We start from the raw sequence: 26,425 nt of genomic DNA, 5'->3' as shown, positions 1-26,425 counted from the left end.
GTATGGATTTTTATGCTATGGCTGTAATTTGCTCCAGAAGACACAACTGCCAATTAGTGTGTTTTTTTAAGGCAGTAAAATAAAATCAAATACATGAGTCTGGGAATCCTTTGTGTCTTTGTTTTCAATCCACAGGAGGAAGTGAAGAAATAACATATTCCAGTTAAACAACCATGAGGACAGATGTTGTGTTGCTGTATCTCACCCTCATACACTTTGGGGCTAGTATTCCAAAAGATCCTCCTGCAATAAATGTTGTATCTCTTAACTGTAAGTATGAACTGCAGGGAAGCATCAGTAAGATTTCTTCAATACACCCACCCCAAACCCAAATTCAAGTCACAAGCCCTGTGAAAACGAAAGGAACTAGGCACTCATTTTTGTGGGAAGCTAGGAAATCTTCCTGGTACAGGGAGAAGTCTCATTGAATCTTGGCATGAAGAGACTTAGAAGACTGACAAGAACCAAAATTTTTCCAGTTATTCTCCATACTCTTATTCTGAAGATGCCTAGATCCATGCCACCCTCTGTTGTTTCTTCGATGTTTTCAGCATGCACTGGCTCTTCAGGGGAGGAAAGTCTGATTTTCTAGGATTCTTGCTCACATAGAGAACCTACACACATAAGTAACACTGGAAGTGTAAAAATGGCCATGGTGGAAGGAGAGAAGGGTTAAGTGTTCCCACTAAGTGTTCTTAGAATGCTAGATTCTATAATGCCTAACTGTTCAATAAAGCTACAGTTTCCTGATCAGCAAAACACATACCAGACCCACTGTAATGTCAGTATATGTATTGAACTACCTGTTTGATCTATTCTTTTTCTAAAAAATACTACCAAATAAGAGACATTCATTAATGTTTTCTGCAGGAATAGTGATCATTAAAAAATCTGATGAGCAAAAAGGCCTTAATAAGAACAAATACCACAATCCTGTGGAGAGTGCACCACCCAGCACTGAAATTGTTAACAAAAATTGTTGTAGCTTTAATATGACCCTGCTGGCTTGATAGCTCAGTGATTTATGTATCTGGCTGCAGAGCCAGAGGTTGGAAGTTCAATTCCCCTCTGTGCCTCCAGGGAGAAAAGCCAGCCTGTGTAGCCTTGGGCAAGCTGTATAGTCTGAGAGTGCCCCCAGAAGACTGGAATAGTAAACCACTTCTGAGTATTCTCTATGTAGAAAACCTTGAATAGGGTCACCATAACTGACTTGATAGCATATGACTGTTATAATTATTACTATGGCCACTTCTCACTATTTAATTTCTTTCAACTTTACATTGGCAGGAAAACCCAAAGCAAATGAGATTAGAGATGTGTGGAAAAGCTATTCTGTCCGTATATGTGTGCATGTCGATTGCTTGAGCCATACCTAGGAACAGCTGTGGGTCAGTTGTTCAAACACTTCCACACTCCTACTCCTACTCCTGAGCATGTGCAGAGTGCCCTTTCTTACCAGATAAGAAGACAGTGGAAATAGGGCTCCCAGTGCCCACAGATGGGGCAGGTCCTTATGAGCGGTAGGACCAGAGGCTGGCGTGGCCGGAGGCAGTCCTGCAGGTGGGGCCAGCAGACCATTGGGGGTGGTGAGGGCTCATCGGTCGCTGAGGCCACCACGGAGAGGGCCATGCCGCACGGCCCCAGCCCGGCCACCACGGCCGAGAGTAGGAGTGTCCCAGCCAAGCTCCTTCTCTGTGACGAAAGGCAGAAGCCTTTAGTATAATCTGCACACCTGGAAATGATGCAAAGAAAAACATGTCCCTTTCAAAAATGAAAAGATGTTTTAACCAATAGACCTGTGCATGAAATTAGTATATGGTTTGGGGTGAGAGTGAGGACATAAAATGAACATATTTTACAAAAAAAATGAACAATGTTTTCTATTTTTAAAAATTCAAATGGAGGCACCACCATGAACTGACGTGGAGGAAACAATAGCAGGAACTCTGTTGAAAGAGACTTGACAGTTCCACTTACCGACTAAAATTTCATTATATTAAGAGGCTTTCATGAAAACTCTCTACTTATTTTCTTGGAATGTCTTCTCTTTCCTCAGATACAAGAAATTATCCAGCATTTATGGGCAATAAGGCTGACCATGGTCACCTAAAAAAAAACAAGATGGACATTCAACTGCTCTTGATATCGGACAGAACCCTGTATATTGGTGCCAGGTCAGATGTTTATTCTTTGACTCTGTTCTCATTCTTCTTAACAAAACCAGTCTCTCTAAGTTGGCTTTGACAGATTATTTTCTGTATCCTTTTGTTACTTTTCATACTTCAAAGCAAGACTGCCACTTAGGAGGAGCAGAAGGGCCATAGACCTCATAGAACTAAGCATTTTTGTTGTTTAGTCATTAAGTTGTGTTCAACTCTTCATGACCCCATGGACCAGAGCACGCCAGGCCTTCCTATCTTCCACTGCCTCTCAGAGTTGGGTCAAATTCATGTTGGTTGCTTCGATGACACTGTCCAACCATCTCATCCTCTGTCGTCCCCTTGTCCTCTTGTCTTCACTCTTTCCCAACATCAGGGTCTTTTCCAGGGAGATTTCTCTTCTCATGAGATGGCCAGAGTATTGAAGCCTCAGCTTCAAGATCTGTCCTTCCAGGGAGCACTGAGGGTTGATTTCTTTCAGCCTGGATAGGTTTGATTTCCTTGCAGTCCAGGGGACTCTCAAAAGTCTCCTCCAGCAACACAATTCAAAAGCATCCATTCTTCAGCGGTCAGCCTTCTTTATGGTCCAGCTCTCACTTCCATACATCGCTATTAGAAAAACCATAGCTTTGACTACTCGGACCTTTGTCAGCAAGGTGATGTCTCTGCTTTTTAAGATGCTGTCTACATTTGTCATCGCTTTCCTCCCAAGAAGCAGGCGTCTTTTGATTTTGTGGCTGCTGTCACCATCTGCAGTGATCATGGAGCCCAAGAAAGTAAAATCTGTCACTGCCTCCATATCTTCCCCTTCTATTTCCCAGGAGGTGACGGGACCAGTGGCCATGATTTTAGTTTTTTTGATCTTGAGATTCATATCATTTTTTTTTTTTTTTGCATTCTCCTCTTTCACCCTCATTAAGAGGTTCTTTAATTCTTCCTCACTTTCTGCCATCAGAGTGGTATCATCTGCATATAGGAAGTTGTTGATATTTCTTCTGGCAAACTTAATTCCGGTTTGGGATTCCTCCAGTCCAGCCTTTCACATGATGTATTCTGCGTATAACTTAAATAAGCAGGGGGACAATATACAGCCCTGTCGTACTCCTTTCCCAATTTTGAACCAATCAGTTATTCCATATCCAGTTCTAACTATTGCTTTCTGACCCACATACAGATTTCTCAGGAGATAGATAAAGTGGTCAGACACTCCTATTTATTTAAGAACTTGCCATAGTTTGCTGTGGTCTGCACAGTCAAAGGCTTTGTATTATCCCTTCTTAAATGCCATATGTCAAATATGGAAGCTTATCCTTATCCCAGGATAGGTAAACATACATTGCCTTCACATTTCAGCTGTTTTACCAGTTTATATTCCCCCAACTTCACTCAAGACTATGACATGTGTCATTGCTTCCCAAATGGAATTCACTGCATCTCATATTACTGGATTCATCCATTCTTATCAATGATTTTAAACAGTAGTTCCCAACCTTGGGTGACTCAAGTGTTCTCGGACTGCAATTCCCAGAAGCCTTCACCACCAGCTGTGCTGGCCCAGATTTCTGGGAGTTGCAGTCCATAAATACCAGGATTATCCAAGTTTGAGAACCTCTGACGTAGAGGAATCAACACCAGATATCCCTTCACAGTAGCACTGTTTGCTTGGGTGCTTTATCCCACTCAAAACTGATAGATTTGTCATCTTCAGTTCTCATATAACCCATTTCATATGATTTCGGAAAGACATGAGTTTCACCTAGTACTTGGATGGGAGAACAGGAGAATTCTCCATGTATGACTAGAAAAGTATTCAGCAACCCTCACGAGCTGCTGCCAATCACTATAGAATATACCACACTAGAGGATCCAGTGATCTAAGTCTCTATAAGGGATTTCCTACATTTCTTTGTTTCCTATTTTACTCATTTTCCCAGAGCCTTGGTTTTGTATTAGCATGTGATTTTTAAAAAATCAAAACCCCTGTTATAGGGGATGTCCACCCACTAAGTAAGAGATAATTTATTTGATCACAGAGAACTTTCTAATAATAATTAAAAAAACAGCTGGTCTAACTCTGTTGTACATTGGAACATATTTTTACTTTCTTTATAGAAACCATGTCTATTCTTTGAATCTGGATGAATCACATACGGATGAAATTTATTATAGTGGTGTGAGTATTATTCTGCCAATTTTAACGAAGAACAGGAAGGAAATAAAAAGAAGAAGCCATATTCAATCCACTTAGTTATCCAACATTCCTGTATCTGCTACAATATTATAGCTTTTACATTATTATTATTATTATTATTATTATTATTATTATTATTATTATTATTATTATTAGTAGTAGTAGTAGTAGTAGTAGTAGTAGTAGTAGTAGTAGTAGTAGTAGTAGTAGTAGTAGTATTTAGACACATAGATGAATAGTAATTGTACAAATGGCCAGAATACTTTTAGCTACACTTACTGGCATACCACTAGCAGTGTGAGTTTCACCTACAAATTTCCACAAGAAATCAATTTAGGCATATCTAAATACCCACTGTACTTACTGTGATTTCTTAACTTGTGGCAATATGCCATTGAAGTTTTACACTGCTAGGATTACACTGGAAGAAATCTAATTTAAGATTCTGGACCAGTCATTATTTTATAATTATTATAATAACATTTTACTAATTTTACTAAGGTCAAGGCTCTCTAGATTTTTTTTAATCCTCCAGAAATCAACAACATGATCTACAGCTGAAAATTGCCTTCACATTGACAACATCATGCTCAGCTTACCTTTATAAGGCTATGATGCCTTGATGGCTAAATGGTCCTTAGCCACTGAAACACATAAAAAGGAATAACCAACAGTCATTAATGAACATGGAAAGAAGTGCTATTCCAAGAAGTAAATATAATGATTGAAAACCTCCTCAAATATCTAAGACATTTAATACGCATAAGAAAAAGCAATATTAAATTTTTTTAAAAATGAGTAATGCTTATTTACAGAATAAAGTAAGATCAACTGAGCACTACACTGCTAATGTGAAAGCAGGAAAGAATTGGGAAACTGAAGTGGATCAGGCTGCCAATTTGAGGGATGCTTTAGCTTAGTCAGTTGGGTATTTAGTTATGGAGTGAGAGTTTGAGAGTTCCTCAGTGCACCTCTGAGATGCACAGCCCCAAAGCAGCTTCCAAAGAAAGCAACAGCAAACTACTTCTGAGTAATCTATACTGAGTAAACCCTGGAATGGGTCATCATAAGGCAGAATAAGCTTGACAACACATTATTAATGGTATTATTAAATAAATATTTCTTCACAGTTGGGGCAGAAGAAAGTCTTCTGGGGGTCTAAGGCAATGTTGCCCAACCCCTCTTAGAACCTGACACATCCAGGAAGTTCTGTCCTATAGGGGCAGTCGATCTTGCAGGGTTAGTTTTAGACCCAGATATATATTCTCAATGGCAGGTATTCATTACAACAATCATACACTCTATGCCTGGCATTGTATGCCCAGTTTGCCTGTAAGACTAGGCCAGCTCCATAGTATATAGGTGATGGTATAGGGTATGCCATAACTTGTACCAAAATGGGTCCAAGTAATGTTTAGAAATTATGGAAGTTTTATGGACGTTGACTTTGAAAGCTTCTGCCCTCCAACTAGGATTGCTTCCTCACAAAAATGAATCATGAGCTGGGGATGGTGAGGTTTGCCAGAGTATTCAGTAGAACATTTGTCCTACTTGGAAAAGTGCAGTAACTGGTAGGAGAACATATTCAGCATGCTGGTGAAACTTAGGGGGAAGATACCTCTCGTGATATTTTCCCCCCTCAGAATGAGGATGGGTCAGAATTTCAGTTCAATTCATTTTTAGTCAGAATGCATTCAAACTGGAAAATTTAAATGTGGAAGAAAGTGGAACTTGACAAAACTGCACATTCAAATATATACATTTACCTAAGCAGTCTGTTTCTGGATCCTTGTAGAGCTTGGTATGGAATCCAAGTGAGGATGCTGAAGAAAAATGCAGGATTTATGGACAACAAGAGGTGGGGAATTTTCTTTCTTTCTTTTCCTGCAGCTGCCAGTCTTGTTTAGTTTTTTGGCTTTTAATCTCTAAAATATAAAAGAGATCATGGCATTCACTCCATTGCAATTAGCCAGTAATCTATGGGCCTTTACTAGAGAAAGCATTAGTTTTGTGTATGGAGGATGATTTAGTTAGTAATTTAGGAGTTTTCTGCATTAAGATCACTCTCCTAGTAAATGCCATGTTCTCAGTATATAGCAGCCAGGCTAATTCAGTAAAACTAATAGAACGAAACTTGTCTTGCTGTTGTTGTTTCATGTTATTATTCAAAGCACAAAGCAAATTGTTTATAATGGGAAATTTCACTTTAATCCCAGCAGTGAAATCTCCTTGAACATTTGCCATGCAACCATAAATAAGACCATTTTAATGTATTTGCTGAAATTATATTTGTTAGTACTGATGGCTGATGTTGTTTCCCCCCTCCCAGGAGGAATGCAATAATTTTATCAAGGTGCTCCTCAGAAGAAATGAGGATACATTATTTATTTGTGGCACAAACGCTTTCAGTCCCTCCTGTGGACATTATCAGGTAAGAATGACTATCTCTTCCTAAAAACAAATTGCTATAAATTGTCATTATAGACTGAAATCCAAATAGCACTAATCGCAGCAAGGTCTCATTCACTGAACCGAAGAAGACTGAGGGGAGCTATGATAGCACTTTTCAAATACTTCAAAGGTAGTCATTTAGAGGAGGGGCAGGATCTGTATTCGATCATCCCAGAATTCAGGACATGTAATAATGGACTCAAGCTACAGGAAGCCAGATTTAGACTGAATATCAGGAAATAAACTTCTCAACTGTTAGAGCAGTACAACAATGGAACCAATTACCTTGGGCAGTGGTGAGCACTCCAGTGCTGGAGATATTCAAGAGAAAATTGAACCACCATCTGTCAGATCTGCTTTGATTTGGATTCCTGCACTAAGCAGGGGGTTGGATTCATTAGCCTTATTGTCCCCTCCCAACTCCATTATTTTATAATTCTATGAAAATTCCTCCAACACTATTTGTTGTATAGATAAGGGAAGTTGGTTCCCAACAACATCAGTTGCCTGCTTATGCTCTAACACAGTGTTTCCCAACCTTGGGTCCCCAGATGTTCTTGGACTGCAACTTCCAAAAGCCCTTGCCAGCACAGATAGTGGTGAAGGCTTCTGGGAGCTGAAGTCCAGAAATATCTGGTGAACCCAAGATTGGGAATCACTGCTCTAACAAGACCTCGACTTCTACTCAAATCAAAAATGCTTTCTATAGTTGGATTTCAACATGTCCCTTGTTGTTTTAGGTGGATTCTCTGGAGCTTAAAGGAGATTACATCAGTGGAGCTGGCAGGTGCCCACATGATAGAAAAGATGGAAATATTGCTTTGTTTGCAGGTAATAAGAGGCGAGGAGATAGATGATTGGATTTGGCAGGGAGGCAAATAAATAGTACAGAAAAAAATAAATGTTCCACTAACTGTAGTTCAGCTACTTTCACCTTGAGAAAATAGTGTAGCACAGAAAAAGCTGCTGCTGTAAAACTGTTGTGGAACAGTGAAAATATTTCCCAGTGCTCCTCTTTTTTATTATTACTTGAGAGAGAGAGAGAGGCCACTGATGGATGTCCTTCAGAGAGATGCAACAAGTTCCAACACAGACTGTTTTCCTTCCAGTAAGAACACAAGAAACTGCCTCATCATCCAACCACTGTTTCACCTATGCCAGTGTTGTTGACACAGCAATTACCCAGAGTTTGTGGTTACAGCTTTTCCTAGCCCTATCAAGAAATTGAGGGGATTGTGTCATATCAGGAAATATAACCACACTCCTCTCTTTCCCCCTTTCCACCCTCCTGCCGCAAAGATGACAATCTGTATTCTGGGACAGTGACAGATTTCCAAGGGTCAGATCCGATCATTTACCGAAGCCTTGGAGACCTCCCAAACCTTCGGACAGTCAAATATGACTCAAGGTGGTTGAAAGGTGGGTAAATTGAAGGAGATAGAGATGGTCACCACTGCTGATCAGCATCCAGCATTTCTGATGGGCCTTGTGGCATTCATTGGCTTAGTTCTACTACAGTGGTGCCTCGTTTAATGTGTGCCCCGTTTAACGACAAAATCGCATACCGACAAACTTTTTGCGATCGCTTTTGCGATCGCATCGCAATGTTTTAAATGGGGAAAAATCGCTTTGCAATCATTGGTACCCTGTTTCGCTTACCGATTATCGCAAAGCGATGATTTTCTAATAGCTGATTGGCGGTTCCAAAATGGCCACCGGGTAAAAAAAATGGCTGCCTGCTATGTTTTCGCACGGATTCCTCGCTTACCGGGCAGCAAAAATGGCCGCCATATGGAGGATTTTTGCTTTAAGGTGAGTTTTAAGCCCATAGGAACACATTGAAGGGGTTTCAGTGCATTCCTATGGGCTTTTTAAAATCACATAGCGACGAAATCGCTTTGCAGTGATTTTTGCTGCACCAATTAACGTCGCCGTGCGAGGCACCACTGTATTCTGTTTTACAGTCTGGTTCTCTCTAACTTACTTTAGTAATTTACAACAAATATGCAACCATGCATATTTCAGTGCTCCCTTTTGTTTTGCAGACAGGTCTTAATTATCTTCTTTAGTTATACATTTTTGCCATTGTTCTTCAATCAGCTAGATATTAAATAAAGAAGAAAACAAACAATATCCACCAGAACAGAAGAGAAACAGTTGCTTCTGTTAACATTACTAGTGCTAACACAGACTGCTGTGTCTGTAGCCAAAATGAGACGTTTGTTTGAGCATCAGGCTAAAACTGGGAATGGAGACATGAATCTACATTTAAGCTGTGCCTCCAAATGCAACAGAGTACCTCAGAATTCGTTCGTCGTTTAGTCGTTTAGTTGTGTCCGACTCTTCATGACCCCATGGACCAGAGCATGCCAGGCCCTCCTATCTTCTACTGCCTCCCGGAGTTGTGTCAAATTCATGTTGGTTGCTTTGCAGACACTGTCCAGCCATCTCATCCTCGGTTGTCCCCTTCTCCTCTTGCCATCACACTTTCCCAACATCAGGGTCTTTTCCAGGGAGTCTTTTCTTCTCATTAGATGGTCAAAGTACTGGAGCCTCAGCTTCAGGATCTGTCCTTCCAGTGAGCACTCAGGATTGATTTCCTTTAGAATTGATAGGTTTGTTCTCCTTGCAGTCCAGGGGATTCTCAAGAGTCTCCTCCAGCACCACAATTCAAAGGCATCAATTCTTTGGCGGTCTGCTTTCTTTATGGTCCAGCTCTCACTTCCATACATCACGACAGGAAAAACCATAGTTTCCGCGTCAGCCTCAAAGGTAGCCCCACGTAGAGTGCGTTACAATGATCTAATCTTGAGATTACGAGCGCGTGGACTACAGTAGCGAGAGCCCCCCCCATCAAGATAGGGTCACAGCTGGGCAATCCGCCATAGATGAAAATAGATGAAAATAAGCGGAGCGGACCACGGACACCGCCTGGGTTTCCATGGTAAGCGCCAGGTCCAGATGTACCCCCAAGCTGGGGACCTCACTCTTTGTGGCAACGGTTATCCCCCCAAAAGAAACTGAGTTACCCATACCGCTGATGGAAGGACCACCCACCCTCAAGACCTCCATAAGGATGGAGGCAGCAGGAAAAGAAGATCTAATACTAGATGAATTGGCTCTCTAAAAGAATCCACAGGTTTGAGTTAGCAAGAGCTGGGGACTGTTGAGGACAGGACATTGGAGACTGCTCATTTATAGGTTCACCAAAAATTGGAGGCGACTTGATGCCACATAACAAAATATTGTATCATACTCAGCTGTACTGCTTTACTTACTTTTCATGCTTATTTGTTCATGATCAAAATATTTAAACTTGCTTCCAGAGCCTCACTTTGTCCATGCAGTGGATTATGGTGACTATATATACTTCTTCTTTGGAGAAATATCGGTAGAATACTATGGCGTGGAAAAGGTAAAGAATTTTTTTTCATAAACCAATGAAAGTTAAGAATAAACATGAAATGAGAGTCATACATGATAACTGTATACTCATTAGAAGTGGTGTTCCTGATGCTCACTGCAAAAATTGTTTAGAATGTAACACAAGTACTCCTGCCTTAGTTGTGGAATTCTACTCCTTCCTCATTAATTTGGAAAGCAAATTATAAACTGATTTAATGTACCATTCAAATATCCATTAGATGTCTTATGTGCCAGTGGGGAAGTACAGAGACAAGTAGGAAAACAATCTTAGCTAGCCAAGACAGCTGACTGAAACAAGGCCAGCTGTAGCTATGCTGAATTGATTCAAAATCTCTCCCAGGCTAGGACTTCAGACTTGATTCTGGTTTAATTTTCCACTAGCATAGTGGTTGTGCATCTGAGCAGAGCGGGGACTGAATTTGCCATACATTAGGCCAGGGCCAGGATAGTCCTAAGTAATTTCTAACATTCTGATCTTGGAAGAGGTTTGGATTCAGCACAGTTGTGCTGAATTTTACTTTGCAAGCATGTTCTCTCCTGCTAGGTTATTTTACCCAGAGTAGCTCGAATTTGCAAGGATGACAGGGGTGGAAACCAAGAATTCCTGGAAAAAGAGTGGACTTCCTTCCTCAAGGCCCGCCTGGTGTGTGCATTTCCTGCAGACCCACCCCTTTTCTTTAACCACCTGGAATCAGTTACAGATGTTGTTAATGTCAATGGCCAGGACATGGTCTTTGCCGTCTTCACTACTCCTAAACACAGGTAATTCGCACAAGAGGTCTTCCTCTCATAGTTTACCAAGAGAAATATGGGTGGCATTTTCTTTGCTCTCCTTTCATATGATAAAAGTTCAGTAAGCGAAAGAAAAACTACAATTAATTGGTCTTAATCTGGAAGAGATGGACAAGTACAGTGGTGCCCCGCATAGCAACAATAATCCATTCCAGAAAAATTGTTGCTATGTGGTTTCGTCACTATGCGAAACAAAGAAGCCCATAGGAATGCATTAAAACACATTTGCGATCGCAAAAACTTAATCGCTATGCAGATTCGTCGTTAAACAGGGCGCCCGTTAAGAGAGGCACCACTGTATTGTACAATTTATGAATGGGAAAATAATGAGTAATCTCTTAGTCATGTCTACAATTTCTGATTTGTTTTCCTTTCCCATTTCTGAAGAAATCCGTGCATTTTGGTACTTTCTTATCAAAAACAAAAAGCACAACATTCTCCTTACTCCCTATTTTTTTTCCTTCTAAAATGTCATTGTGTAGCATTCCTACCTCTGCTTGTTGTGCTTTTGCCCTTGATGACATTGACAAGGTCTTTACTGGGAGGTTTAAACAACAGAGGACTCCGGTTTCACTGTGGACACCAGTTCCTGACAATGAAGTGCCCACACCCAGGTATGTTCATGTCCTAAATATGTTCCATTATGGAAACATTTTGCCACACTAGACTTTTTAGTACACAACATAAAAGCAACTAAGATAATTAAAGGCCTAGTCACACAGTCAAAAAAAACCCTCTGATTTGACCTGTGTTAAAAACTGTGCTGGGTTTCACATTCACACAATGAATTCCAAAGTGTGTATTTATTTTCCCCTGACTTATTTCATTTTCTTAGGAAGCAAATGAAAATAAATGGCCACCAGAGGGTCATTTATTTTAGGACACTTTTCTTATTGTGAACCTTATAGCCAGTTTCAAAGTGAGCCTCTCTATGTGTAGCCGGTATAAGAACACGAGCTGAAAATACATAGCTTCTCAAATCGGTACATTAGCGGAAGAAGATTACACATTTCCATTACTCAGTAGAAATGCAGGAAATGACAAAAACCATGTGACTTGAGTTGGCTAAAATTAAAATGCCACATATTGTGTGTTGTTTTTTTTTGTTTGAGAAGTGTAGACAAGTCCTAAAACAATGAGGCAGATACATAACCTATGGAAGAGCTTCTATAGCTGTTCTAGTTCCATCCATACACCTGAGATCCCCAGTAAACCACAGTATGTGAATTTGAGGGTTGAAGCTATGGAGTCACCTGATTTGTCATATTTGGACAGATGTTTGTGCCTTTTTGGTTGGCTTAATAAAGATATTACCACAATATAGATTTTGGACCATGCCATTTTAAAATGGTTGGTGTTTGTTTGTGTGGTGTTTTTTGTTTTTTGTTTGTTTGTTTGTTTGTTTTTGCTTTATTCAGATCGGAGATAAAAATTACATTAGACATTGTTCAACAATTCTATTATGTGGTGGTAAAGGAGAGGCAGAAGCAGACATAAACAATGAAGTAAATGGAAGGGGAAGAAATCGTTTATCAAATGTGGTCCTCAGCTTCAGCTGACAGCAATCTACATAATTCAGTTTTCCCACATGGCCTCCGGCATATTTTTACTTATTACTGGGTAATTTTTAGAATGTTTTGAGTATATTTACATAAAAGTACTAAACAATTTCGTTGTCTCCATTTTGTTCGCTATCTAGGCCAGGTTCCTGTGCTGGTTCAGGATCACTTGAAGGATACGCATCATCCACTAGTATTCCAAGTGAGACTCTAGCATTTTCCAGAACACATACTCTCATGGATGAATCAGTAAAAGCAGTTTCTCGCCATCCCTTGTTTTTACGCACACCTTTCATGGCTGAGTATGCATGTTTTCTTTTTCTTACCCACTCATCCCAAATTTGTTTGCATTTCTAGATGAACACGTCTTCATCAGCAGTCACAAATCTAGCCCTGACATGGATGGTAAAATCAGTAGGAAAGCTGGGAAAGGAAATCATGAGACAATTAGAAAATTGCTTTAAGGGGGAGAGTTTCTTGGGTTTGTCATGATCTGTGTTACAGAAGTGGACAAACACTTGAATATAACTTACTGGCAGATCATGAGATTGTTTGCAATAGATTAGCAAGGGTCTTTCAGTAGATTACCCAACTGTCTAACAATAGGTTGGCCATTTATCTAACAATGAGAATAACAAAAACCTCCTTCCCATGAGAGACCAAAACTATTCCCACTCTTTTTTCAGAAATGCCTCTGAACAAAGCAAATATCTAGATATGAATAGCTGCAGGATTCTACTTGAGGTTGCACAACCAAGACTATTGACTGATCTGTCTGAATGTCTTTCTCTTACACAGTGGCTCCCAATCTTGGGAACCCATGTGCTCTTGGTCTGCAACTCCTGGAAACAATTGGTGGTGAAGACTTCTGGGAACTGCAGTACAGTGGTGCCTTGCTTAACGAGTGCCTCGCAGAGCGATGAAATCGCTTAACGAGGTGCTCTGGGCCATCGCTGGAGCATTCGCTCAGCGATGGCCCCTATGGCGATTTTTCACTTTGCGATATTCGCTAAGCGATTCGCTTAGCGAATATCGCATAACGAAGCAGGGGAGAACAGCTGATCGGCTGTTCCAAAATGGCCACCGGAAGGTCCGCGCCGCATTTTCGCGTCCTGCCCTCGCTTACCGAGGGCGCGAAAATGGCGGCGCTATGGAGGAACATCGCTTAACGGTGAGTTTTAAAGCCATATGGCTTTTTAAATTCCATTTAGCGATGTTTCGCTATAGCGAAGGTTAATCCGGAATGGATTAACCTTGCTATGCGAGGCACCACTGTACAAGAATAACTGGATTACCCAAGGTTACAAACTATTGTCTTGGAGCATCTTGCTTGTGCAAGAAACTTCCTTTCTAATGCTGTGGTTAAAACTCTGTTACTTAGCTTAGTAAATCACACTAGAGTAGGCCCGTTGAATGGGAATTTGGTGAGTCACCTCTGTAGATTCCATTGGTTCATATGGGCCTAATCTAACTAAAAAAAATTATGCTAAAGTTAGTGTAGTTGGAGTAGGCCCATTTTAATAAATGGAACTTACAGGAGTCAACTCACTGAATCCCCATTGATTCAGTGGGCCTACGCTAGTGCATTTTACTAAGCTAAGTAACACGATGTTGGGAATGTCCCTTCCCCAGCAAGGATGTTTTCTGTTATCAGAGATTTTAATATATGTTATATATTTAATATATGTTATATATTTAATACATATATGTTATTTCAAGAGAGATTTGTATACTTTCAAGGAGTTAGAGTGTGCCATTACATTTTAATGATTGGTATTGTCACTGCTTTATTGATTGCAGTCCAGGGCTGATTTGATGCATATAAGCAGATCCTTGCATTCAACCTTATCCCAGACAAGAGATTATCTTCCCATAGGGATTAAGGAGTAGAGCAGTGATCCACAACCTTGGGCCTCCAGATGTTCTTGGACTTCAACTCCCAGAAATCCTAGCCAGTAGAGATGGTGGTGAAGGCTTCTGGGAGTTGTAGTCCAAGAACATCTGGAGGCCCAAGATTGGGGACCACTGGAGCAGAGGACTGATGGGTGTGCCTGGCTCCAGGGAGCCACTATATTTCCTTACAGCTGGCTCCAGTGGGTCTTCCCCTTGCACTAGGGAGTTCAGATCCACCTCTGGTTGCTAGTCCTTGGCTGCCCAGCAACAGGCTAGAAAGGTGGATAGTGGATGGGTGAATGGCCTGATGCAGAGATCTGCTCCTTCTGCAATGCTGATATTTTTCTGCGGCAACCAATTTGAGCTGTGGCCTTTTTACGGCCATCAAATTCAAATTATCCTTCAAAAACAGTCAAGCTATGGACAGCGATGTGTTTTCTTAGTGGGCAGAGTAGTGTTCTGGGTCTTCTTGCCTGGATTCACAAGGGTGTTGTGACTCCTTGTCCTCACCTGGAGGAAAAATTGAGTTTTACCTCCATAGTTTGTTTATATGTAGATGCAAAGCACTAATGAGGTTATAAAATGCTTGTGTGCCAAGTAGAAGAACTGATAAAAGACAAGCTGAAATAGTGGAGAAGTGAATGGAAATGTGATGTTATCATTCCAGGGAAGCCGTGGTCAAAATTGCTGTCGATACTGCTGCTGGGCCAAATGAAGATCACACTGTTCTTTTTATTGGATCAGAACGTGGACGACTTTCAAAGGTCTTGCTCAGGAAAGAAGGCAGTGTGTTGCTGGAGGAGATGTACATTTACAATTACCAAACGTGTGTATCATTATTCCCGATTCTATACTTATTAAATCAATAAGTGATGTGAATTCTGAATTCTCAAGCATACTGCTTCCATACGGAAATCTGTTTAGTTAATCTGCTAAAATTTAATTCTAAATATATTTATTTGTAAGATGTGTTGGATCCAAACTGTGCAATCATATACCATATTTGCCGGTGTATAAGGTGACTGGGCGTATAAGACGACCCCCCAACATTTTCACTCAAAATGTAGAGTTTGTTATATACTTGCTGTATAAGACTACCCCCTCTTCCGCATGCGTGATTCTGCTTTGGCTGCATCATGGGGAGAGTTCATTTTGCTGCTTTTGGTTCCTTTCGCTGGGAGAGAGTGAGGGTTTGCTGGAAGAAGGACAGCATCGGCGCTGAACAGCTGACTGTCGGGAAGCAGCAGAGAGGCGGCAGCCATTTTGAGAGGCAGCACCCATCTGGTTGCATTTCAAAATGGCTGCCTCCTCTCTGCTGCTTCCCAACAGTCAGCTGTTCGGTACTAGAGTCAGGCTGTTCCCATGCTACCAAGGAGGAGCAGGGCTCTACTCGGTCTTACTACCAGGTAAGTGACTTCGCTGGGAGAGAGGGAGGGTTTGCTGGCTGTGCACCCAGTGTACAAGACGATCCCCCCACTTAGAGGCATGTTTTTCAGGTCAAAAAAGTCATCTTGTACACTGGCAAATACGATACATGTCTATTCAGAAACAAGCTCCAGTGAATTCAATGGGCTTACTGTGCTTCTGTGAAAGACACTTATATGGGTTGCACTTAGGCTGCATTGAAATCACTCATTTGTTTTGTTCATCGCTGGATGGCTCAGTGAGTTGGAAAGTCAGGAGTTTGATTCTCCACTATGCCTCCTAGGAAAAGAGCCAGTTTGTTGGATCCAACACGTGGTATTTGTGTTCCTATCACCAAATAAAGAATTAACTGCCTCAATTGCTTTTACCACAGACTGCAATTATGTATCGCTGAAAGTTGATAACACACCAAAGTATTTGAACGAAACATATCAAGGTGGTCAAAAATCAGAAGACGACACCAAAAGACCTAAAAGATAACAATATCACAGTATGGATTTTAGGAGTTGTTTGAGGCTAGAATGGCAACCCCTCTTTATGTTCATGGCACATAAGATGACTGGAATAGATTGAGTTGTAGAAGGGATAGCTGTGTTGGCCTGTGCAAACATTATAGCTAAAGGAAAATAGAAGTTTAAAAAAGACAAAACATGGTGGCATCTTGAATACTAACTTTTATGTTTTTTTAATGTGAGCTTTCATGGACAAGTCCACTTCACCAGACATAAGACCTAAACTAGTTTGAGGAAGAGTCTGACTTCAGTCTGAGGTCTTCCTTATGGGCTGACCTGGGTCTATATTTCCTGGATTGCCTGTTTGCCAAAGGCAGTTTATATCCTGGAATCCTCAAAAGGGCAGAAGCATCTAGAAGGAAAAATAAACTAATAGAAGAATAAAAGGATTTTGTTTCATGGTCCATGCAAAAAGTAATTATTGATTTTTCTCCTCCTTCAAATCAGGTGTCCACATAGTGAAGCAACAAGAAACAGAATAATAGACATGAAGGTGGACAAGCCAAATAAAGTTCTTTATGTTGCCTTCGCACACTGTGTAATAAAAGTTCCATTGGGAGGCTGCGAGCGTCATGGTCCATGCAAAAAGTAAGCATTCTTGCCATCTTTTCTCATTAGTTTTTTTTCCAAGGCTATATCAAGTATTAAGACTATTAGTAAGCAATTTTCAACTCATCCGTGTTTGTCTCCCCTGTGCAGGGCTTGTATACGCTCCAGAGACCCCTACTGTGGATGGGCAAATGAAGCATGCATGCATCTCATTCCTGGAACTCCGTAAGTCATAATCAATTTTGGTAGATCCTGTGTTTGATTGACAGAGTTGCTCTCGTAGCCTTTCTGATGACACTCTAGTGAAAACCGACAGGCAGTAAAGGGCTTATTGAAGGTGACAGATGATAAATGTGTTTTCATGGTTGTTTGCTCTGCTAGCACAGTATTGTTTTACTTCCTTTCTTTCTGGATGCAACTTTAGGTGCAACGTACAATTAGTTAAAATAACATACCTCTTCTAGCTCTGTTTTTCTGCCCTGTAAGAGAATTTACCACACCAGGGATACTTTATCTCTTGGTATAATCCACTCTTCTTCTTTTTTCTACAACTGATCAACATCACTGGCAGCAGCAAGAAAGAAACACAGAAAATAATGACATCCAACCTAAGCAAGGCAACTAAGCCTAGATATTCAAGCCACACAGGGGTCTCCAATTTCATCAGGAGGCCAGTTCATGGCTTCCAAATACAGTGGTGCCTCGCTTAACAGGCGCCCTGTTTAACAACGAAATCACATAGCGATGAAGTTTTGCGATCACAAAAGCGATCGCATTGCGATGTTCCCTATGGGAAAAAATTGCTTTGCGATGATCGGTACCCTGTTTCGCTTACCGATCATCACAAAGCAATGATTTTCTAACAGCTGATCGACGGTTCCAAAATGGCCACCGGATAAACAAAATGGCTGCCCGCTGTGTTTTCGCGCCGATTCCTCGCTTACCAGGCAGTGAAAATGGCGGCCATATGAAGGATTTTCGCTTAAATGTGAGTTTTCAGCTCATAGGAACGCATTGAAGGGGTTTCAATGCATTCCTATGGGCGTTTTAAAATCGCATAGCGACGAAATCGCTTTGCAGCCATTTTTGCTGCACGGATTATCGTCGCTATGCGAGGCACCACTGTAGATCCTAATTCTGTCTGGAGTGATTGATACTCTGTATTAGGGAGGGGCATGAACAGAACCTCGAACAACACACTTAGCTGGCTCTCAGAGCCAGAATATTACCATAATCTCCAGTTTTATTTTTTGTTAATTATCATCATTAGAGATGGATATGAACTGCTAAATCTGTGGTAGTTCATTTTTCAGTCGAACTACCCCAGATTTAGTAGTTCAGCACTTCCCAGCTGCACCTCCTCTGGCGGGTGCTCACTCAGAGAAAGTGAAGTGGGGGCATCATCATCATCTTAGAACTTCTGAGGTGGAAGGCCGGATTGACTTCTGCTTTTTCATACAACCAAAATAACATGCCAATGGGAAAGGCCTGAAATATGTAGTGAAAATTCCAGGTGACTTTCAAATTTTCGTCATAGAGCCAAGTGGCTCTGATCACTTCTGTATGTAAAGATGATTTTGGGTAGAGCTAGTGGCTTTCCCCAAAGAAATCTAAAAACAATATGACATGTTTTCTTATATTTACACCATCTGAGTGATGTAAGAAAAGCATCACATGGAGAGAGCTGTATGCACAGTTATTCATTTCACACCATTACACTTGTCTTGTTTAGGGTCGACTATGAGCAGGACATTGAGCATGGCAACACTGATGGTCTGGATGATTGCTGAAGCGAGCAACAGCGGACGTTTTTCTTTCATTCACTCTAACATGGAAAGATCCTCTGTCAATGCTTGAATTCTGTGAGCTCAAGAGCACGGTATCCACAAAAGATGTACAATTCTTGATCAGCTTTTGTTCAAAACTGTTTCCAATGTCTGAACCGAAACAGAAACAGAACCGTGTTTGGAAAACAATGGGGCACAGATCTTTATTGGAATAGATGACAGTGAAAGCATTTTTAAAGAACTTAATTGTTTGATGGATTTAATTGGCTGGATTAAACTGAAGTACTTCATTGTATTAATAGATTTTTGGGTCCTTGATTTCTTTTTTCACTGCTCTAGACCTTTGAAAGGCAGACATGGCACCAAAATGACTATAGTGTGAATTGGAGTGTGGAATAAAGTTATGAAATACAGCAATTTAGATTAAACTAGTGCAGTGGTTCCCAACTCAAAGTGCTGGTTCTAATCTATAAAGCCCTAAATGGCTTGGGTCCAAGCTGTCTCAAAGACGACATCTCCCTTTCTGAGCCTACTCAGATCATCAGGAGAGGCCTTTCTTTTGGTCCCACCACCATCACAGGTAGGTTTGATGGGGATATGGGAGAGGATGTTGCTCCTCCCAGACTCTGGAACTCCCTCCCACTAGAGGCCAGGTAGGCCTCATCTTTGTTGTGCTTCCACAAGCAGACAAAGATCTTTCTCTTCAAGCAAGCTTTCCCTCAGTGACTTTCTGCCCGAGTGGGGTGTTAAGTGGATTGTTGTGCCTTACTGCTTTTGAATGTGTTTTTAGTGTTGTTCTTGGTCACTATGTTGTAGTGTGATATTTGACCCTTTCTGTGACTGTTTTTAACTTTAACTTTGTCTTTCAATGACATAAGCTGCTTTGGACCCTTTTAAAGGCAGGGTAAAAGTATGTTAAATAAATCAATGAACCTTGTGTCCCCGTATGTTCTTGGACTACAACTCACAGAAATTCCGGCCAGCACAGCTAAAGGGGAAGGGCGTCCAAGAAAACCTGACCTAGCTAACCTGGTGTCAGGTCAAAAATTCTTCTCACTGCTGAAGTGACCAGCAGAGTGCCTTCTGACACCTAGGGAGCATTGGTGATGATCCATGAGGAGAAAGTGGGAAAGGCAAAACTTGGACAGGTATCATCACACCAAGACCCACACATCTCAACATAGCATGCAGATAGAGCATAAGGGTCCTGTGTTTTCCATGATCCTTGCAACCTCATTGGCACTCTCGATAGAGTCAGAGATCCATGTACCAATTACACAATCATGAGGAAGGTATTCCCAAAGCTGGGCACTCAACAGAGAATGTTCTTCCTCTTGTTTCTTATGAGCAACTAAAGAAATCTGGAAAAGACCCTTCCTGAGGATGAAACAAGGACAAGGTGGTACAAGCAGAGGTGATTCTTTTTGCTGGTCAATGACCGTAATAGAACATTTATTTATTTATAGAGGTGATCCTTGATGTTCCATTTTTTCTTTACATGTTTACAATGGAATAGATGGTATTTCCGAATAATGTCCCATCTAATCATTGTCCTGACTTAGACCTGTCTAGCTACTGAGAGAAAACCATATTAGGTCTTTTGCAGTACCTTGAAAAGAAAAATTCAGTGCACTCAGAGGAAGATTGCACATTTGTTGATTGCTCTCCTCAGGGCTTCCTTCACCTCTTTGTTCCTTAGGCTGTATATAAGGGGATTGAGCAAAGGCATTACAATAGTATAAAAGACAGAGAAGGCTCTTTTCAGTTCTCCTAGCTGATTGCTGTCTTGCAAAAGATAAACAGTGATAAGGCTGCCATAAAAATGGTCACCACAATGAGGTGAGAAGAGCAGGTTGAGAAAGCTTTTTTCTTCCCTGTGATGGATGGGATCCCAACTATGGCAGTAATGATGTATGCATATGAGGAGAGGGTTAAAAAAAATGGTGGAAAGGTGGAAATGGACGTTAGAATGGCTGATACAAGCTTCACCAGATGTACATCACTGCAGGCCAGATTCATCATTGGCATGAAATCGCAGAAAAAATGTTCAATGACATTATGGCCACAGAAGGTTAATTGCAATATAAATATTAACAATATTGTATCTATCGCAAAGCTGCCAATCCAAGACCCTGACACCAGCTGAATGCAAAGCCTGGAATTCATGAGTGTAGAGTAATGCAGTGGTCTACATATTGCTACATAACGATCGTAAGACATTGCTGCCAGGAGATAGCACTCCGCTACAGCTAAGAAAACAAACGCCCAGAGCTGAGCAGTACAGCCGTGAACAGAAACACTTTGGTTTTCATTTAATAAACCAGCGAGTATTCTAGGGAGGATAGTGGAACTGTAGCAGGTCTCCAAGCAAGACAAATTCCCAGGGAAGAAATTCATGGGGCAGTTGCAACTAAAATAACAATGAGAAATAACAAAGATCAGTTGCAACTAAAATAACAATGAGAAGGTTCCCAGCCATAGTCATGAGGTAGATCATGAGAAACACCACAAACAGAAGAAGCTGGAGGTGCTGGAGGTCTCCAAAACCATGTAGAACGAATTCACTAATAATTGTTTCATTTCTCATCTCCAGCTTCTGTATGATGTTTGTCTAGTGGGAAAAATAATGGTATTGTATAATTAGTATATGACAATTTTGTACTAAGAACAACGAATAGAATTTAATACTGTATTTACGGTGCCAAGATTTCTCAGAATGGAATTTCCTGAATTTTCTGGAAATATTGTTCTTGGAGCTATTTGAGAAATATTTTCCTCCCAGAAAATATTTGGAACAATACACACACACACACACACACACACACACACACACACACACACACACACACACACACACACACACGCACACGCACACGCACACGCACACACACGCGCACACACACACACACACACACACACACACACACACACACACACACATTCTTTACATTATGCTGGACGTAGAGTAAATAAATAACCATTTAGACTTCTTGTCATTTTTATAAACTTAGAGAATTACACAATACAATAAAGAGGAAGGTCCCTTTAAGGAATTTGCGTTGCCACCAAGGAGTATAAATGACCTTGATTTTTGGGAATGATTTACAGCAGAGAACTAACAAACAGATAAGAGGATGCTAGCCCGTTGAATTGAAATATATTATAAGTAAAGAGACTTTCAGTATTACCTAATAGTGGGGCAAACACAATTAACAAAATGAGGTATTTTATTATTTGATAACTATTCTAGGTTCATGAATGTTCCTGTTCAAGGGCTATCTTCTGAAGAAGTGAAGTTAAATTACCATGAAACAAGCTTAGTGGACAATATTTCATGCTCAGAGCCCCTCAACATTACCCCAAGGATCCAAGACCTTGACTACACCATTGAAGGGACTTTTTACTCAACATTTCCAGACACTAAATTTTGATTTTCTGTGACTAGATACCTGCACTGCATACATTTGCATTGGATAATTTTATCATATTATTTACTTGCTTGGCATAAGACAGAACATCATTTGCAAGTATTGTTTGATATCAGTTGGTGATACATTTTTATTGACACTTTTGTATATAATATACTAATGTTCTAATTTTTGTCCAGCTACAATATGGAGTTTTCATGTGTTTGTTTATCTTTTATTCCATACTCCCTAGATTTTGATAAGGAAGTGGAGTTGTGGAAATAGGACTTCTTTCTTTTTGGTTGAAAGATTTCGCTACTCAAGTAGCTTCGTAAATCTGAGGAGAGCTGCACATACCCATGCACTTCAAACCTACAAAAACACTAAGGCAGAGACTTATCCATCAAAAAGATTGGATTGCAAAACACAACAGGAGCAATATACAGTGGTACCTCGACTTACGAGCTTAATCCATATTAGAACGTATGTCGAAAAGTTCATAAGCTGAGGCAAGATTTCCCATAGGAATGCATTGAAAACCATTTAATCCATTCTGGCTGTTTTTCGTTCGTATGTCGAGGTGCTGTTTGTAAGTAGAGGCATTAGTTCCCATAGGTTAATCCATACTCTACCACTAGGGGGAGATTTTTTCTTCTTCTTTTGACCTAAGATGAACTTAGGTCAAAAGGGCAGGAAAGGTTTTTTCCATTCGTAAGTCAAAGCTCTGTTCGCAAGTCGAAGCAACATTTTGCGAATGGAACTGTTCATAACTCAAAACGTTTGCAAGTAGAGACGTTCGTAAGTCAAGGTACCACTGTAGTACGTGTGCTCCAATACACATAGGAGTGTTCGGAGCTCTACATTGGAGAAACCAAAGAGGCACTAAACAGGAGATCAGACCAGCACATGAGGGACAATGGCTCAGACCCATAATCCACAGTGTTCCTTCATTTTTAACTGATTTTTTAAATAAACAAATACAACTACAACAAAATATATACTGTAGAATTTAGTGTTCCTTCATTTGAATGACAAAGGACACTCATTTGATGACCAAGATGTATTCATTTTAGACCGAGAAGATAGGTGGTTTGAGAGAGGGGTAAGGGAAGCCATACATGTGCATATAGAAAATTCCTCACTTAACAGGGGTGGAGGCCTCAGATACAATCTATCCCATCATGTTTCCCTTTTCTCCATCCCCAGAAAGATTAGGACCACACACACCAGAAAGACCACTGTTAACTACAGTCAACGACCCATGACAATGGGTGAAGAAGGACTGTAGTAGTGAGACCATCCCTCAACTCCAGTCCGTTGTCCTTCTAATGAGCCTATTCAGGAGCAAGTGAAACCAAAGTGGAGGATATATAAAGGATTTCCCATAATCTCTCCTCAATCTGAAGAAGCTGTTTGGATGAGTAGCAAAATGTTTCAGCCTACCAAGAAAGAAGTCCAGTTGCCATGACTCTACTTCCAGATAGACTCACCTGGATGACTGAGAAGCTTCACAGGTATGTTTACATTATATTGATCTCAAATAAGGTGGAGAGAATTTGGGGGGGGGGGGCTATAATTCATTATGAATATTGAATTGTAAAAAGTCCATTTTTTCCCATCCTGCTGAGTGAAGACATGCAGAGAGACTGAAAAGGTGAAAGTAATGGGTGCATCATCCCAGGCTTCTTATACCAAATGGCAATGTCTAACTTTTCCCAGGATAGCTACACTAGCAAAGAACCCATCACCCCAAATGGGACTCAGATGTGAAAGAACATTTAAAGGAGGTCCCCTGAAGATTCCTTTCCAGGCTGTCCTCCCAAATCCTGGAGCCTATCCAGCACTGTCCTGCTTAGGAGTCAAATATCTCCTCAGCAAGACTGAAGTGGCCATAAGGTGATTGCCCAAAAACAGACCTGGGCAAAGTGCGGCCTGAGGGCCACATACAGCCCTCGAGCCACTCCTGTCCGGCTCGCAGACAGTTTTGAACATCAAAACCATTTATAGCTTTTTGTCTAAAGTTAATCAGTTGCTTATCTTTAGCATACCACAAAAAACCTCTTTAGTATTTGTGAAGATTAACAAATTTAAAATAAAAACAATCATAACATCACTGTGTCATTTTATTTGTAAGTAAAGTTGGTTCGGCCCCGAACACAGTTCAGATTTTTCATGTGGCCCCCCCATAGAAATTAATTGCCCACCACTGCCCAAAAAGAGTATAACAGCACACTTTTAGCATTGCGAAAATAAGTACATCTGACTCTCCATGAAGACAGGTATGCACTCCCAACAGTGTAATCATAACTAGCAGGGGGTGGGAGTCGCTGAGTCATTATTATTGAAGCTTTGTTCAGGAACATTACTCTTAAATAGTTGCATTTTTTTTCATGTTCCAGGCATTGTCTAGTTGATTTTTTAAAACCCCATAAAGCACCTAGTAAACTCTTCCAAGAAGAGGTGCAGGGAGAAAATCCAGAAATAACTATTGCTCTGATCATGATCCAACCCTTTTCTTTTCCCAGCAAGCACTTTATTTGTACATTTTAACTAATAAAGACAAATTCTTATGTTGAGTACAATCTTCATTAATGCTAAGAAAAATTGGAGGTAACAGGCAGAGAAAGATCTAACACAAGATGAATTAATTACATAAACGGAAGCCAGAAGCTTTGATTTTCAAGAGTTCAGCAACACTGTTAATGGTTGTTGTGGGTTTTTCAGGCTCTTTGGCCGTGTTCTGAAGGTTGTTCTTCCTAACGTTTCGCCAGTCTCTGTGGCCGACATCTTCAGAGGACAGCACTCTGTGCTCTGGTGTAGTTGGCTTGGGAGTGCAGTATTTATGGCTGTGAAACAGGCTTTTGTCTTTTTCTGTAGATGGGTGATTAGTGTGTCTTGTTGTGGGTGTATTGTTGTGCTAAGGAGAAGGGATTATCTGTCACTGTGGTTGATGGGTGTCATTAGCTGGTCTTTTGTGTGTAGTGATCCCCTGTCCTTGTAGGGGTTGTGAAGAACAACCTTCAGAACACAGCCAAAGAGCCCAAAAAACCCACAACAACCACTAGATCCTGGCCGTGAAAGCCTTCACAAAAACACTGTTAATGCCCGGGCCTTTTGGAGGTCATTGGATGAATGGTCTATTAAGTTGTGAGCCGATGAATTATTTCAGAATTCATACAGGAATAGACAGCACATAATAACAACTATAATTCTCCTTTCTCAATGACCCTGTATTATTAGTAGGATGTAGGGGCTAGCCTTGATCCTTTGCTTGCTCATTTGTACTACCTGCTCACTTTTGTGGCCTGAAAGGAGCCATACATTGTTGAATCCTTCTCTATTCCAACACCTGAAAAAGTGCAACTTTCCACAAGATACAGAAAGAAGTTAATCTCTCCACTAATAGGTATCTCTCTGCATGAAAACTCCTATATGGAATATAAGAATATATAATATTTTGCTGGTCTGTGACCATAATAAAGAATGATGATGAACTTTCCACAAGGTGCCATCAAAGTGCCATCACTTCGTTGGTTTTAGCAGATTATTTCTAGCTGCTTCAGAATGAAAGCTCATTAATTTATTAGTGAAAGAGACATTTCAAAGTAATCTGTAGATTTCAGACTGAGCAAAAAGGCCAAAAATTCATTACTTGGAACTGAATTCAGCTCCAGATCTCATATCCACATCAACATTCAGTTATACTTTCCTCCTGTTCTCATTAATCAGGAGATGCGCACTGCAGAAACAACTCTGAAACATGCAGTGATAAACCATGACATTTTAGAAGTTCTTAAAGTAGTCTTGAATTTTAAAACCTTACACTGAGAATTTATTTCCCCAAATAGTATCAACAAAACCAACAGCATTCTTACTCACCTTCCGGAGATAGAGTAAATGTTTTACCCTGTATCCATATTTTTAAAAAGAAAACCATAAAATAAAAGCCAAGAAACAACTTCTTACTATCCTCAAAATACGTAGCTAAGAAAAAAAGAATACATTTCTTGTACCTTTGATGTTCTATACATCATATATATATGAAATAAATTGTACCATATGTATTAGAATAATATATAAAAATTAGAAAGGAAAGAAACCCTGTCTACATTTGAATCTAGTCACTGCAGTCCACAGCAATAGCAAAGTAAGGCAAATCACTGTGCACAGGTAATTCTCACCTAGAATTGAAGCAAGTAGAAAACTTGGGATGGCTGCATCTGGTTTCCAGCCAACTCAGGAACCTTCTAGGATTACAAACTAATAGTTTGACA

At 40.5% G+C, this 26,425-nt stretch overlaps 1 protein-coding gene and 1 pseudogene across 1 annotated transcript; one reads left to right on the top strand and one right to left on the bottom strand.

Moving 5' to 3' along the window:
- Positions 1–141: 141 nt before the first annotated feature.
- LOC110089942 (semaphorin-6A) lies at positions 142–20,296 on the top strand. Its single transcript, XM_078378042.1, has 15 exons — positions 142–270; positions 2,057–2,174; positions 4,272–4,332; positions 6,146–6,208; positions 6,680–6,781; positions 7,542–7,632; positions 8,101–8,220; positions 10,128–10,216; positions 10,772–10,989; positions 11,502–11,633; positions 12,719–12,880; positions 15,139–15,297; positions 16,856–16,996; positions 17,108–17,182; positions 18,690–20,296. The coding sequence occupies exons 1-15, from the start codon at positions 174–176 to the stop codon at positions 18,745–18,747; spliced, it is 1,686 nt and encodes a 561-aa protein (XP_078234168.1). The 5' UTR covers positions 142–173; the 3' UTR covers positions 18,748–20,296.
- Positions 20,297–20,377: 81 nt separating this feature from the next.
- On the bottom strand, positions 20,378–21,331 carry LOC144583836 (olfactory receptor 8U3-like; annotated as a pseudogene).
- Between the last annotated feature and the right edge of the window lie 5,094 nt (positions 21,332–26,425).

Source organism: Pogona vitticeps, chromosome 6 (assembly GCF_051106095.1).
Source record: "Pogona vitticeps strain Pit_001003342236 chromosome 6, PviZW2.1, whole genome shotgun sequence".
In the NCBI taxonomy this organism is placed as follows: domain Eukaryota; kingdom Metazoa; phylum Chordata; class Lepidosauria; order Squamata; family Agamidae; genus Pogona; species Pogona vitticeps.
The sequence above is the reverse complement of the archived record's forward strand: the minus strand, read 5'-3'. Positions and strand labels throughout refer to the sequence as shown.

Excerpts from the sequence above, each read along its gene's own strand:
- LOC110089942 (XM_078378042.1), top strand. The coding sequence starts at position 174 with ATGAGGACAGATGTTGTGTTGCTGTATCTCACCCTCATACACTTTGGG. Across the intron at positions 10,217-10,771 it reads AATACTATGGCGTGGAAAAG|GTTATTTTACCCAGAGTAGC; the intron begins GTAAAGAATTTT and ends CTCTCCTGCTAG. Across the intron at positions 15,298-16,855 it reads TACATTTACAATTACCAAAC|GTGTCCACATAGTGAAGCAA; the intron begins GTGTGTATCATT and ends CCTTCAAATCAG.